Genomic DNA, 13,473 nt, shown 5'->3' with positions numbered 1-13,473 from the left:
TTTACTACCTCAGAATATGTTAAACTACATTTCAGAGATGATTTCCTGTAAATCTTTACTTCAGATGTGGAGGTAAATGCTGCAAAACTGATTTTTGTTTTGTTTTTCCTGGCAGCTGAAAGTATAGAAAAAAAATACAAATCTTATCTATTAAAAAACAAAGATTTCCCAATCCTCTGAATTTCAAGCCTGAGGATATTTATCAAATATATTTCCCTAAATTGAACTCTATAGATAGTATTCAAAAGAAAAGTCATTTCTAAGGAACTTCATTTCAACACACCTTGCTAGTTAGTGTGTGGTTTCTTTTTTACTTTTTTACTGTGTTTTTTTTTTTCAATTACAGTAATATCTGATATTGGAACTTGAATCCCAGAACTGCTTACTACTATTTTGCAGTTCTAATTAAAGGTTACTAAATAGTTTATTCTCCCATTAAGGCATTATGTCTTGCATAAATTGCCTATAAATGACAGATAAAAATACACTATGACCTTTCAAGCATTTGCAATAATTGATTTCTAGAGAAGAAACTGTCACTTGTGTCCTGAAAAAGAAAAACAACATAAAATTTGAGGGAAATGTGAGGCTTGAAAATTCTGAATTATAGGGAATGTAGCCTGGTGGAATATGCAGTGAGAAGAGGCTTTGGAGTCAGGGTGTCCTGGTTAAAAATTTCAACCCCCACATTTGGCTGCGTGTGAACTGGGCAAATTACTTTTTCTTCCTCCGTTTTTTCAACTGTAAAATGAAGATTATAGGAGGGCCTGTCTTGCAGGTTTGTGATGAGAATCCAATGGGATACATATGTAAAGTGTTCAGAATAGTGACTGGTACCCAGAAATTGCTCAGTAAGTGTAATAATGAAATTGATTATGACGATGATAATGATGGTGATGGTGATGGTGATGCTGGGGTTGGTAATGACAATGACCATGAGGGGCCTCTGCTGCAGCAAAACAGGCTTGTGTGGCCACCGGTTTGTGTGTCTTTAGAAGCCAGAATGTCCAGAAGGAGTAGGAGTGATTGACAGTTGAATAGAAAGTTAAAAAAAAAAAAGCTGGAATATAACCCATTTAATGCATCACAAAGACGTTCACTCGCTTCACAAGGGGCAAAGCGAGTCACCAATAGCCTTGAAATCGTCCGGGGCAGTGATTGCGCCTCTCCCTTGTCATCCACCCTTCTCTCGGAAGTAGTTTTCCCCCTTGCAGATTGCTGGCCAAAATCTGGATTCATTTGAATAAATGTTACTGAAAAATTATTTTTGATAATGTGTCTAAAATAAAACTAATACATTTCCTGTTTCATCTCTAGCCCATTGAGGATTTCCAGACTAACATACCAGAGGAATAAAACATTTTCCTAAACTTTAATAACATTAATTATATCAGAGATAGTATTATACAAAAACCTTGTTGCAAAAATCATTGAGACTTGAATTTGAGTACTAGGTTCATTCCTTTTCTATCTGTTGGACTCTGGTAAATGACATTACCCTTTTGGTCCCTAGTTTCTTCCCTGTGAAATAGGGATTATAATTACCAATTTCAAAGCATTTCTGCGAAGAATAAACAAAATGGCAATTTGGGGCTTGCTACATAGTAAGGGCTATGAGGCTTGCTACGTAGTAAGTGCCCAGTAAATATTGCTGTTATCATCGCCTTTTTAAAATTATTATTATGGTTGTTATTTATAGAATTTCCATTATTAGCAGTGGTAAAATCTGCATAATCCAAAAGAAAAGTAGCCACTGTTCTATCCATCCAGGATGTAAAATAAATGGAACATACTTTCTTCACATTCCACTTCCTTTTTGTTAGTTTTCCCAAACTAATTTACATTTGTGGCAGTCCGTGAAAAGACGTGCTGGTTGTACTTGGAGCACCCAGAGTAAATGATGTTAAATATAATAAAATAAGTTCAGAGGAAAGGAAGATAAGCAACACAAGTTGTGTTGGTCAGATGTAAATTAGGTGCGTGCATGGTGTGTATAATAATCGTTTTAATCCAATCACTAAAGATGCCTTTCTCTCACAGGAGAACCTGGACTTCTCATTTCTCGAGTGAATGAAAAGAATCCCTTCTTTGGTTATGTTGGGAATAAAAAGCACACTGAAAAGAAATTGTTACGTGATGTTTTCAAGAAGGGAGATGTTTACTTTAACACAGGAGACTTAATGGTCCAAGATCATGAGAATTTTCTCTATTTTCATGACCGTATTGGAGACACTTTCAGGTATGAGACATCAGCGGTTCCACTGCCTGTTCTGATTATGAACGGTGCTCTGAGCAGGACTCTAGGGAAGCCTTATAGACCACATGCCCTTTACCTTCAGGGCAGACTCAATCATGTCTCCCCATTTAAAAATCTATCAGCCATCTGTTGCTAGATTGAAATATACGTAAAATTTTGATGTTAAGTTTTATAATTAGTTTAACAAATCCATTTGGTCCAAATTAATAAGCTCCTTTTTCTTAGAATATCAAACAGGTACACAGATCTGAAGTCTAAATGGTAGGGTTAAAACCAATTTGGTCAAATATGGTCTCCTTCTTGACCTAGTGATAAAGATAATGAAACAGCAACATTTCCCTTTCTAGATTTTCTTTCTTAATACTTAAGATTATTTTAGGCTTATGACTTTATTTTACTTTCCTAATCAATGACTATAGAACAGTGAAGGACAGACAATAGACATTCAAAAATGCTTGAATGAATAAATGAATTATACTTCCTCACTTTCTTGTACCAAGTTAAGGAGCTCACACTATTTAAAATTATTTTAAGCCCTGCTGGCATGATTTAGTAGTTGAACGTCAACTTCTGAACGTGGAGGTCATGGTTTGATCTGGTCAGGGCACATGCCCAGGTTGTGGGCTCAATCCCCAGTGTGGGGCATGCAGGATCAATTATTCTCTCTCATCGCTGATGTTTCTATCTATCTCTACCTCTCCCTTCCTCCCTGAAATCAATTAAAATTTATTTTAATTAGAGTAAAATATCTATTCATATGCACTGAAAGAGCCAAAGGGATTAATCCCTAGAAATCAAAAGGGTTCAGTACAGTGAAAGACAACTAACTATAGCTTTCCTTTCAGTTTTTCAATCTGTCATTAGAGATAGGGGATATTTTCTACTTAACTGTTACTGTATTACAAAATAAAAAGGATTATCATGATTTTATTTTTATGACATATTATAAAAAACATTTTACAGTAAGCAACTTATACCAATGAGACATAAAGTAATTTTAACTAAAAAATAGATACTGGACTTTGTTGAGTTATCAACAAAATGCTTCCTTAGAATATGTATTTTGTTTTGAAAACTGTCATTATTTTCCGTTACTAGGTGCTTGCACAGAGCCAAGTGCAAGGCACTAAAACTAAAACTGGGTACCTAATTCTTCAAATATAGGTGTACTAACTGCAACTTGTTTTTTATTTAGATGGAAAGGAGAAAACATTGCAACCACAGAGGTTTCTGATATTATTGGAATGTTGGATTTCATACAAGAATCAAACGTATATGGTGTGGCAGTGCCAGGTATGAATATATTTTGGGTTTGGGAAGGATTCTCAGAGAGAATTGCCAACTTTCTTTAGTTTTGCGATTCAACATTTCTTACTAATTATATATATATATATATATATATAAGTTATCTCAGTCTTGTCATGGCAAATAATGCCCTAGAGCCGTGGTTGGCAAACTGCGGCTCGTGAGCCACATGCGGCTCTTTGGCCCCTTGAGTGTGGCTCTTCCTGAGCCTTAGGAGTACCCTAATTAAGTTAATAACAATGTACCTACCCATATAGTTTAAGTTTAAAAAATTTGGCTCTCAAAAGAAATTTCAATCGTTGTACTGTTGATATTTGACTGTTGACTAATGAGTTTGCCGACCACTGCCCTAGAACAAGCTAACCAATTTCATGGCCACATCAAGGGAAAAGTACCCATTGAAATTTTTATGATTTTTGCTTTTTATTTTAGTACTAGAGGCCCGGTGCACAAAAATTTGTGAACTCGGGGGAAGGAGGGGTCCCTCAGACCGGCCTGTGCCCTCTCGCAGTCTGGGATCCCTCGGGAGATAACGACCTGCTGGCTTAGGCCTGCTCCCGGGTGGCAGAGGGCAGGCCCAATCCCTAGGTGCAGCCCCTGGTCGGGCTCAGAAAAGGGCCGATTGGGGAGTTGGGGCGCCTTCCCCTGTCATGCACAGAGCAGGGCAGATTGGGAGGTTGTGATGCCACCCTCAGTCACGCTCAGGGTAGGGCCGATTGGGTGGTTGGGGCACCGCCCCCTGCCACACTCAAGGCAGGGTCGATGGGGAGGTTGCAGCGCCACCCCCTGTCACGCACAGAGCAGGGCCCATCAGGGGGGTTGGGGCTCCATACCCTGTCATGCACAGAGCAGGGTCAGTCAGGGAGTTGAGGAGCTCCCCCCTGCACTCACAGAGCAGGGCCGATCAGGTGGTTGGGGCGCCGCCACTGTCACACTCAGGGCAGGGCCAATGGGGAGGTTATGGCTCTACCCCGTCACACACAGAGCAGGGCCCGTGGGGGGCGGGGGGGTTGGGGCCCCGCCCCCTGTCACACACAGAGCTGCAGGGCGATCAGGGGGTTTGGGCGCTGCCCCCTGTCACACTGATCCCGGTGCCGGGAGGCCTCGCAGCTCCGCTGATCCCGGTGCTGGGAGGCATATTGCCCTTTTACTATATAAGATAGAGGCCTGGTGCATGGGTGGGGCTGGCTGGTTTGCCCTGAAGGGTGTCCTGGATCAGGGTGGGGTTCCCCACTGGGGTGCCTGGCCAGCCTGGGTGAGGGGATGATGGCTGTTTGCAGCTGGTCACACACCCTTCAGGGTGGGGGTCCCCACTGGGGTGCCTGGACAGTCTGGCTGAGGGGCTGAGGGCTGTTTTTAGGCTGGGACTGAAGCTCCCAACCGCTCCTTTTTTTCTTTTTTTCTTTTTTATTCTGGGCCAGCTTTAGCTCTGAGGCCTCGGCTGCTGAAAACAGGTTTCTGGCCTTTGTTTACTGTCTGTATTTGATACAACGTTGCGGTCCGGCTGGCTGAAGCCCCGCTGAGTAAAGCAGGTTTCTGGGTTTTGTTTAGCTTCTTTATTCACAACATAGTTGCTTAAAGTTGCAGCTGAGAGGCCGGCAAGTCAGACGGGGAACGTTGGAGTTCTCCCTCACTGAAGCAAGCAAGCCTCCCTGTTCGCATCAGCTGCCTGGCTGCCGGCCGCCATCTTGGCTGCCAGTTAATTTGCATATCTCGGCCCTACTCTGTGAGTGACAGGGGGATTAGCCAATGGGAAGGGTAGCGGTCGTACGCCCATTACCATGTTTCTCTTTTATTAGTGTAGATGGGTTGATTTTCTCCCCATTGAATTTTGATATATGTGTGTATTTTTAAGCAGACCTCAAACACTCTGGTCAGTGACTCACTGCTTTTCAGTAGTCTATTATTTTTCTCTTTGAGACTGGAGTTTATACATGCCACTAAACAGAAATGTGTTCTAGTTTAAATGTTTAAGAACACTGACTTGTAGTTAAGTTGAACCTTTTAAAAAATTATTTTTAAATTGTTTGGCCTCATTTATCTTTATAAATATGCATGTGAGGATTGTATCATGATGGTGGAAATGGCAAATAAAAGTGACCACCTTGAAATCACAGGACTCCTCACTGTCTTTTTTTTAAACTAATGACAGTATTGTCTAACTAATGTTTGTAAGTGCATGGAGATGTAGGTGTGGGGGTGAGAGTGTGGACAGGGGAGCAGAGGAAGGGGTGTTTACTCTAATAGCTAGCCACTGGGTGCTGGAGAAATGCTGCAGAGACTCCAGTCCCCTGGAAATATCTATGGGTGGCATGATACGCAGAAGCGATCTGTGGATTTAGTTAGGACAATACCAGCCTCTAAATAAAGACATGCCCTCTATTTTTTGCACTGATGCTTATTTACAGACATTTCTCTTCTTAAATACATATTTCTTCTTAATATTTTATATTAGTGGTGGTAAGATGCAAGTTATGGGTCATTTATGGTGTTTTCCATTCCATCTATTTCATTATTGTGGTGTAGCTATTTTAGGATTAGACTCTGCCCTTCCCTGTTCCTAAATTATTTCTGGGGAGAAGATCATATGCTCAGGGAAGGACCCCTTCATCTATGTTACTGTTGCATTGTCATTGCTGCAATAAATGTAATGTCTCCCTTTACAACAATTACTATGCAATCAACAGGACTATTTTTAAAATGCACCTAGTACTGGTAAATGGACTCTATTTCAAACTTCTTTTTCAGATTGTGAAGGAAAAATAGGAATGGCCTCGATTACTTTAAAACCAAATAAGTCTTTAGACTTGGAAAAAGTTTATGAACAAGCTGTAACATCCCTACCAGCTTATGCCTGCCCACGATTTTTAAGAATTCAGGTAATTTTACTTACCCATTAAATTTAAAACCAGGAATTCAGGAGATTAATTATAAAGTAACATTTTATCTTTTAGCTAATATGTGCATTTTATGTATATTAGAGAATTTGAAGAGCAATGAAAAGCCGTGGCATGTTAATTTTTATCCATATTTGACACCTAATTATAGAAGGGGAGCATGATGAAATGCTAGGATGTCTTTGTCTTTGTCCTAATTGTAGAATTGCTCCCTCCCTGTTTAGTCAAGATCTCAGAGCAAAAAATGATGGTCCCAGAGACAGTGACAAGCCGAAAACCACATTTTACACGTGCCTTCTGAGGACATTTAGTGCTATGTGCCTAAAATGGGGTTCCACCAAGCTGACATCAAGGTGTCTATAGGAGGTGTACAGAACCTAAAGGGAATTGGCTTTAAGCAATTTTGCTTTTAATCTTTGTCCTCATTCTGTCAAAAATATCATGTAAATGAAATATGTATTTATGACAGTTCAGATGCTATGTCCCATTGGCCAAGCAATGACTTGGCTATAGGGAATGCCACAAAACCCCTCTGGGATTTCATATTTTGGAGGAATTCTGCATTTATTTGTTTTGAGAAATGGGCTCTTTCTCTTGTTAGGTAACTAGACTAAAACACAGTAAAAATAAAAACACATTTATTCAGCTACTGGGTAATTTTCCTTGCTCATTTCATCAACCATTCATCTATTTAATATTGTGCTTTAAATGAAATTTCCCAAAGCTAGTACTCATCATCTCTCAACATCCAATCACAGAATTTTTCTGGGTACATTTATCACATTGCTATTATATTTCTAATAGAGTGAGAGATGGGGTCATATTTATTTTTAAAGCATTTGCTGAGCAATCCTTATGGCCAAGTCAGTGCTTGGCCAATGGGACATATCATCTGACCTGTCATAAATACATATTTCATTTATATGATATTTTTCTTTTAAGAGCTTTTACATACATCATCTCAGATTATTTTCATATCACCTGAAATACTAAAGGTAAGTAAATATGAAGCAGAAATAACACATTTTTAATTGAAAAAAATTTTAAGTAATTTAAATTCGCATGCAGTTGTAAGAAATTATACAGAAAAGATCCTGTGTACTGTTTACTTGGTTTCCTCCTATGGTAACATTTTTCAAAACTGATATTGACATTGATACAATTTGCCCATCTTTTAAAACTTTTCTGTTTTACTTGTACTGGTGTGCGTGTGCGCGGGCGTGTGTGTGTGTGTGTGTGTGTGTGTGTGTGTGTGTGTGTGTGTGACAGGGGAGGAGGAAATGTTCCTCTGGCCTAGGTTCTTCCAGCTGGTCTAAGAATGAAATTGACATGAGACAGATTACCAAGAGAAAATAACCAAATGTTATGCACACATACATCTGGGAACCCCACATACCTGAGAGCGTCAGAGGCCCCACGTACATGAGAGCTTTAGCGACAGAAAGTTAAAATGATGTACGGGTAGCATACTGAGCTAAGGATGAGGTAAGGTGCATTGGGGCTTCACAGAGGAGGAAGGTCGTTTTCAGGACAAGAAGAGCAGGCGTTCAGTAATTAGAACATTTCCCTGCCATATAGATAGGTCATAAAATGTTATTTCTGGTGATAACTTATTATGGACAAGGCCCCTAATTTAAGTTCTTTAAGGGAGAGGTAAAAGTTTCTCATGAATCCTCAGGGTCTCATTTGCCATCAAAATAATTCACATGCCAAAGTGGCCTGCCTTCGGGAGGCTTGTTCTTACCCCCTCCAGTCTTCAGCTCCAGACACTTTTATTGGCTATGTAGCTTTATGCATCAATGACCACAGTCAGGATATGAACAATTTCAATACCACAAGGATCCTTCCATGTTGTCCTTTTATGACCACACCCAGGTCCCTCCTGCCCCTCCCTATTCCACTAGAAACAATGTATTTTAATGAAGTAGGAAGTTGAAAAATCATAATATTTTAAACATTTTCTCCTGGGACTACTTAAATTCATTGTTATTAAACAGAAGAAGTATTTTGGTGTAGGACTACTCTAGAAGACTAAATCAGTGTTATACAAATTTAGAAAATATTTTAGCATCATTGAGCACCTAAAAGTACTTGGGCCATGACTGTAATATTTATTACAGTATTTACTATAGTTAGAATAATGCATGACACTTAGTTGTCAAAATATTTATTTAATAAATGAGTTATGATCTGATATAAGAAAAAATAAGTTACTTCTGACAAAATGAATAAAACAATTATTTTATTAAAAATCTGTTTCGGCTGAAGCCGGTTTGGCTCAGTGGATAGAGCGTCGGCCTGCGGACTGAAGGGTCTCGGGTTCGATTCCGGTTGAGGGCATGTACCTGGGTTGCGGGCACATCCCCAGTGGGAGATGTGCAGGAGGCAGCTGATCAATGTTTCTCTCTCATCGATGTTTCTAGCTCTCTGTCTCTCTCCCTTCCTCTCTGTAAAAATTCAATAAAATATATTTAAAAAAAAAATCTGTTTCGCACAAATTTTAAAAGAATTCTCCTGCCAATAAATTTACAAAAAAAATTTAAATGTTTTATTATTTAGTATGGCTGGGAAGGAATTAAATTGGTCCTTTCATTCTGAAACACAAATTGTTATAACCTCTCTAGGAAACAATTTGCTAAATATGTGACCAGACTATTAGAATTTGCATATATTTTGCCTTAGTAATTTTATTCCCAGAAATGTATCCTTAGGAAGTAATCAGAGATTCTGAGATGACAGTGTTGGGTAGGAGAGGGGAGAGAAGGCATGAGAGCAGGGAAGGAGGTTCAAAGAGAAGTTGAGTCTGGAATTCGTTTAGAAGTATAAATCAAAGCGACCAAGTTATTCATAGAACTTTATATGGACCTCGACATGTCACCTGATTTAAAACAAGGATGCTTTTCCATGCTTGAGAGTGCCACAGAGATTCCCTCATATCTCCTTTAAATCCCTTTTAAAGCAGAGCTGCTTCTTTTTTAAAAAAATACATTTTTTTATTGACTTCAGAGAGGAAGGGAGAGTGAGAGAAATATCAATGATGAGAGAGAATCATTGATTGGCTTCCTCCTGCACGCCCCCTACTGAGGGTCGAACCCGCAACCTGGACATATGCCCTTGACTGGAATCGAACCCGGGACCCTTCAGTCCGCAGGCTGACGCTCTGTCCACTGAACCAAACCAGCCAGGGCAAGCAGAGCTTCTTATAAACTCCACATACCTGAGAGAGTCAGAGGCCCCAGGTACATGAGAGCTTTAGCGACAGAAAGTTAAAGTGATTCACTCAAATCTCCTTTAAATCTCTTAAAGCAGAGCTTCTTAAAGTTTCTAGATTCATGGTATCTTTAGTGTCTCAGTAATTATTTTATGACACTCTTGACCCAAAACAAGCACCTCAACATTTGTTTATTCAGTGGTTAGGCCAAAACAAATTAGTAAGTATTTGGGTCTAACAAATTAGTTGCCATTTGAAAAAAATAATGCATATAAATTGAAAGAAAAATACTTTTATTTCATTTTCAAATAACCACAGAAATAAAGATGTGTACGTTTGGTACTGCACAACTCTTCAACCTTTGGTATTAGATTGGACTGAACAAGCCCAGCCTAATTCCATGTTATACATTGATTTAGATTTGCTTTTTATCACAGCTCCACTGAAAACTCTGTTTCACAAAGAAATGACATTTCAGAAATGAATGTAACACAAACTAATATTGAGCTAGTTGTTTCCAAGTGGTGACTGACAGATGTCACTGGGTTTATTTTGAAAATTTTAAATATTCCGTGGAGACCCTAGAAATTCATTTAGGTACCACAATGCACCTCAGTGTATAGCTTGGAAACTCGAGTTCTAGATCATTCTTTACTTCCCCTGGTTCTTGTAGTAATCTGCCTTATGGAATAGATACCTGTCTTTTACAACCTTTATCTTCGTGTTTAATAGCATTCTCTGTACATAATACTGTATTGACATTGAACGAAGAGATAAACCTATGTGTCTTAGACATATTTATAATCCATTGTAATCAGTTATTGACTATGCTCATAATTTTTATATGCTGAATGAAGTTCACAGCTAAATTAAGCTAACGATTTAAATGTGTAGAGGCCAATTTTTTAATTTCTAACGTTAAATTATTAGTGGTATGAAAATGTTGTAACTCTCTTGTAGTCTGCATTGTTAACCATGTTACTTTTGTGTTATGTGTAATATTAAATGATTCCACTGATCCCGGTAATTGCTCTATAGGAAAAGATGGAAACAACAGGGACATTCAAACCAAAGAAGTTTCAGTTGGTGCAAGAAGGATTCAGTCCATTGAAAATTTCTGATCCACTTTACTTCATGGATAACTTGAAAAAAACTTACGTTCCATTGACCAAAGAGCTTTATGATCAAATAATGTTGGGTGAGATCAAACTTTAAGGTTTCTTTCAGACACAGCGTTTTCAAATGCTTTCTTAGGAGAGGTGAGAGGAGAGTATGTGGTTCTTCAGCATGAAATGGAGGAAAGGAACTGACTTTCATTAAGCGTGTGCAGTATTTCCTTATTATGCAATAGCGTTTCTTCAATTAAGAACTTTAATTTGCTTTAATAACAAAATTTAATTAATTATCTTTTTTACCTATATGGGGATTCAGTGCATAACTAAATATTTGCCTTAATCACAAAACTCTTAAATAACAAATAAGTAGCTATTGTCTAGATACTTACTAAAAATGTACTTTTTAACATTTAAAGTTTCTAGTTTTGAATAATTTGTTATATTACTCAAATATTTAATTTTTATGTGCCCTGTCCTGTAATTCAATAAAATCATCTTCATTAATATGTTTTGAGGTTCTGTTCTGATGTTTTGAATGATAAATTTACAGTCAAAGGAACCTGACCAACTAAATGCATGCACTCCCATCTTCCTCATCTTAAGCTCACATTAAAATGGTAGAAGAAATATAAAACTTCAAAGCAGGAAAACAGGTAAGTCCAAAGGACTTGGGAATTTTTGAAGATATATAAATGGGATCAAATTCACAATAAAATCCAATAGTGCTGTAGAAACCACTAATAATACATGAAAAGAATAGACTATGGCAAACCTTTTGAGCTCGGCGTGTCAGCATTTTGAAAAGCCCTAACTTAACTCTGGTGCCGTGTCACATATAGAAATTTTTTGATATTTGCAACCATAGTAAAACAAAGACGTATATTTTTGATATTTATTTCATATATTTAAATGCCATTTAACAAAGAAAAATCAACCAAAAAAAATGAGTTCGCATGTCACCTCTGACACGCCTGTCATAGGTTCGCCATCACTGGACTAGAATAACAGGTATTGACCTGAGCGTGGCATGTTTGTGAGTGGTTAAATGGAAAATGTCCTATAAAGATAGTGCAATTAGCACAACTGTACTTCTCTCAATCAAGAAGCACCAGGCTCCAGTGTTTGCTTCAAGTTGGAACCACGAGAATGACTCTCTTAACAAAGTGAGCTATCTTCCATAGGAGGGGATTATTTGTTATTTATTCCTCCACAAATCCGTATCACATCTGAGAAGTATATGCAGAGGCCCTAGCATAGGAAAGAATTTGTCATGCTGGGTGAACAGAGGAGGCCAGTACTCCAAGTGGCTGGAGCGTAGTACATGCAGAGAAGAAAACTCGACTGGAAGATGAACCTGTAGGCAAAGTGTTCGGATTTTATTTCAAGTGCAATGAGAAGCAATGGAAATAGTTTAATCATGGAAGAGACACGATTAGAAGGATTATGCCAACTGTTGTGTGGGAATCAGATTGGGAAATGAGGTTAACGTGAAAATAAGAAAATAATTAGAATTACTCATTTTGGTGAGTTCTATGTGTCATCTTGGGTAGCCTGTGTTGTGTCTAGTTGTTTGGGCAAACACTAGTCCAGATGTTGCTGTGAATGTATTTCATAACTAACCCTAGAGATTTCTGACTTGCCAGCCCTGTCAATCGTGTGAGCCAATTCCTTTAAAGGTAGATAATCTTATTGGTTCTGTTTCTTTGGAGAACCCTGACTGATATACTGTTATTGTGGTGCAGGTGAGAGATAAAATTGGAGTAGTGATAAAAAAAAAAAAAAAACAAGCACACAGATTCAAGATATAGTCTCTAAGTATAATTGACTAGATTTAATAATAGATTGGATAAGGAGTTAAGAGAAAGGAAGCAAATTACCTCTTAGGTTTCTATTTAAACAACTAAGTGGGTAGTGATTTTATTTACTGAAATAAAGGTAACTGGGGGAACAATAAGTATTTGGGTGGTGAGGGTAGCGGGAATCAGTTCTGCTTTGTCCAGGTTAACACTGAGATATCCACTGATAGCCAAGTATATACCTGACCTTGTGAATATGTGATTCTAGAGTTCAGTGGGTGGTCTGCGTCAGAGATAAAATGTTTGTGCCACATAAATACGATATTTAGAGTTAAAGAGTTTGAGGAGAACTTCTAGTAGCAGAATAAAAGATGACCCCTGACCAGCCCAGAGAGCCTCGGACCAGTGTGAGGAAAACTACAGTGAGATCTCAGGGAGAATTGGAAACAGGGGTATCAGAGAAATAGGAGGAAAATGAGCACCATAGTGTCACAGACCCATCAAGGAAACAGTCAGTAGTGTAGAATGATAAGGTCAGAAAGTGTTGCATGGCTTGTCAAAATGGATGTTGTTAATGACCTCAGCAAGAGTAGTTTTTGACTGGTGGGGAGGCAGCAAGAGCGAGTCCAGCAGGTTGAAGAGTGAATGATGGGTGAGCAAGTGAAGATAATTCTTTTGTGAAATTTTGCATTAACAGGGACAGAGAAATAAAAACCTTGAGGTAAATGTAAAGAGAGAATTTAAATATTTTATTTATATTTTGTTTTATGCAAACCATCTTGATTTAAATAAAGTAACATATAAATAAGACAAGATGAAAAGATACATTGATAAGTCTTGGTTGCATCCTGACTGTCTCCTATCCTTGATGAACACTTTTTACTTTATTCAT

At 38.4% G+C, this 13,473-nt stretch overlaps 1 protein-coding gene across 4 annotated transcripts in view; it reads left to right on the top strand.

Moving 5' to 3' along the window:
* The window catches only part of SLC27A6 (solute carrier family 27 member 6), a 48,541-nt gene extending 37,250 nt beyond the window's left edge, over positions 1–11,291 (top strand). For 2 of the 4 annotated variants that reach the window (XM_059693715.1, XM_059693713.1), the window contains 4 exons: positions 2,041–2,239; positions 3,453–3,550; positions 6,311–6,441; positions 10,709–11,291. In XM_059693715.1, coding sequence (XP_059549698.1) covers positions 2,041–2,239; positions 3,453–3,550; positions 6,311–6,441; positions 10,709–10,885 — 605 coding nt within the window. In that variant the 3' untranslated portion in view covers positions 10,886–11,291. The remainder of the gene's footprint in view (positions 1–2,040; positions 2,240–3,452; positions 3,551–6,310; positions 6,442–10,708) is intronic. The other 2 variants (XM_059693716.1, XM_059693717.1) reach the window with 2 other exon arrangements.
* Positions 11,292–13,473: the final 2,182 nt, after the last annotated feature.

Source organism: Myotis daubentonii, chromosome 4 (genome assembly GCF_963259705.1).
Source record: "Myotis daubentonii chromosome 4, mMyoDau2.1, whole genome shotgun sequence".
Classification (NCBI taxonomy): domain Eukaryota; kingdom Metazoa; phylum Chordata; class Mammalia; order Chiroptera; family Vespertilionidae; genus Myotis; species Myotis daubentonii.
The sequence above is the reverse complement of the archived record's forward strand: the minus strand, read 5'-3'. Positions and strand labels throughout refer to the sequence as shown.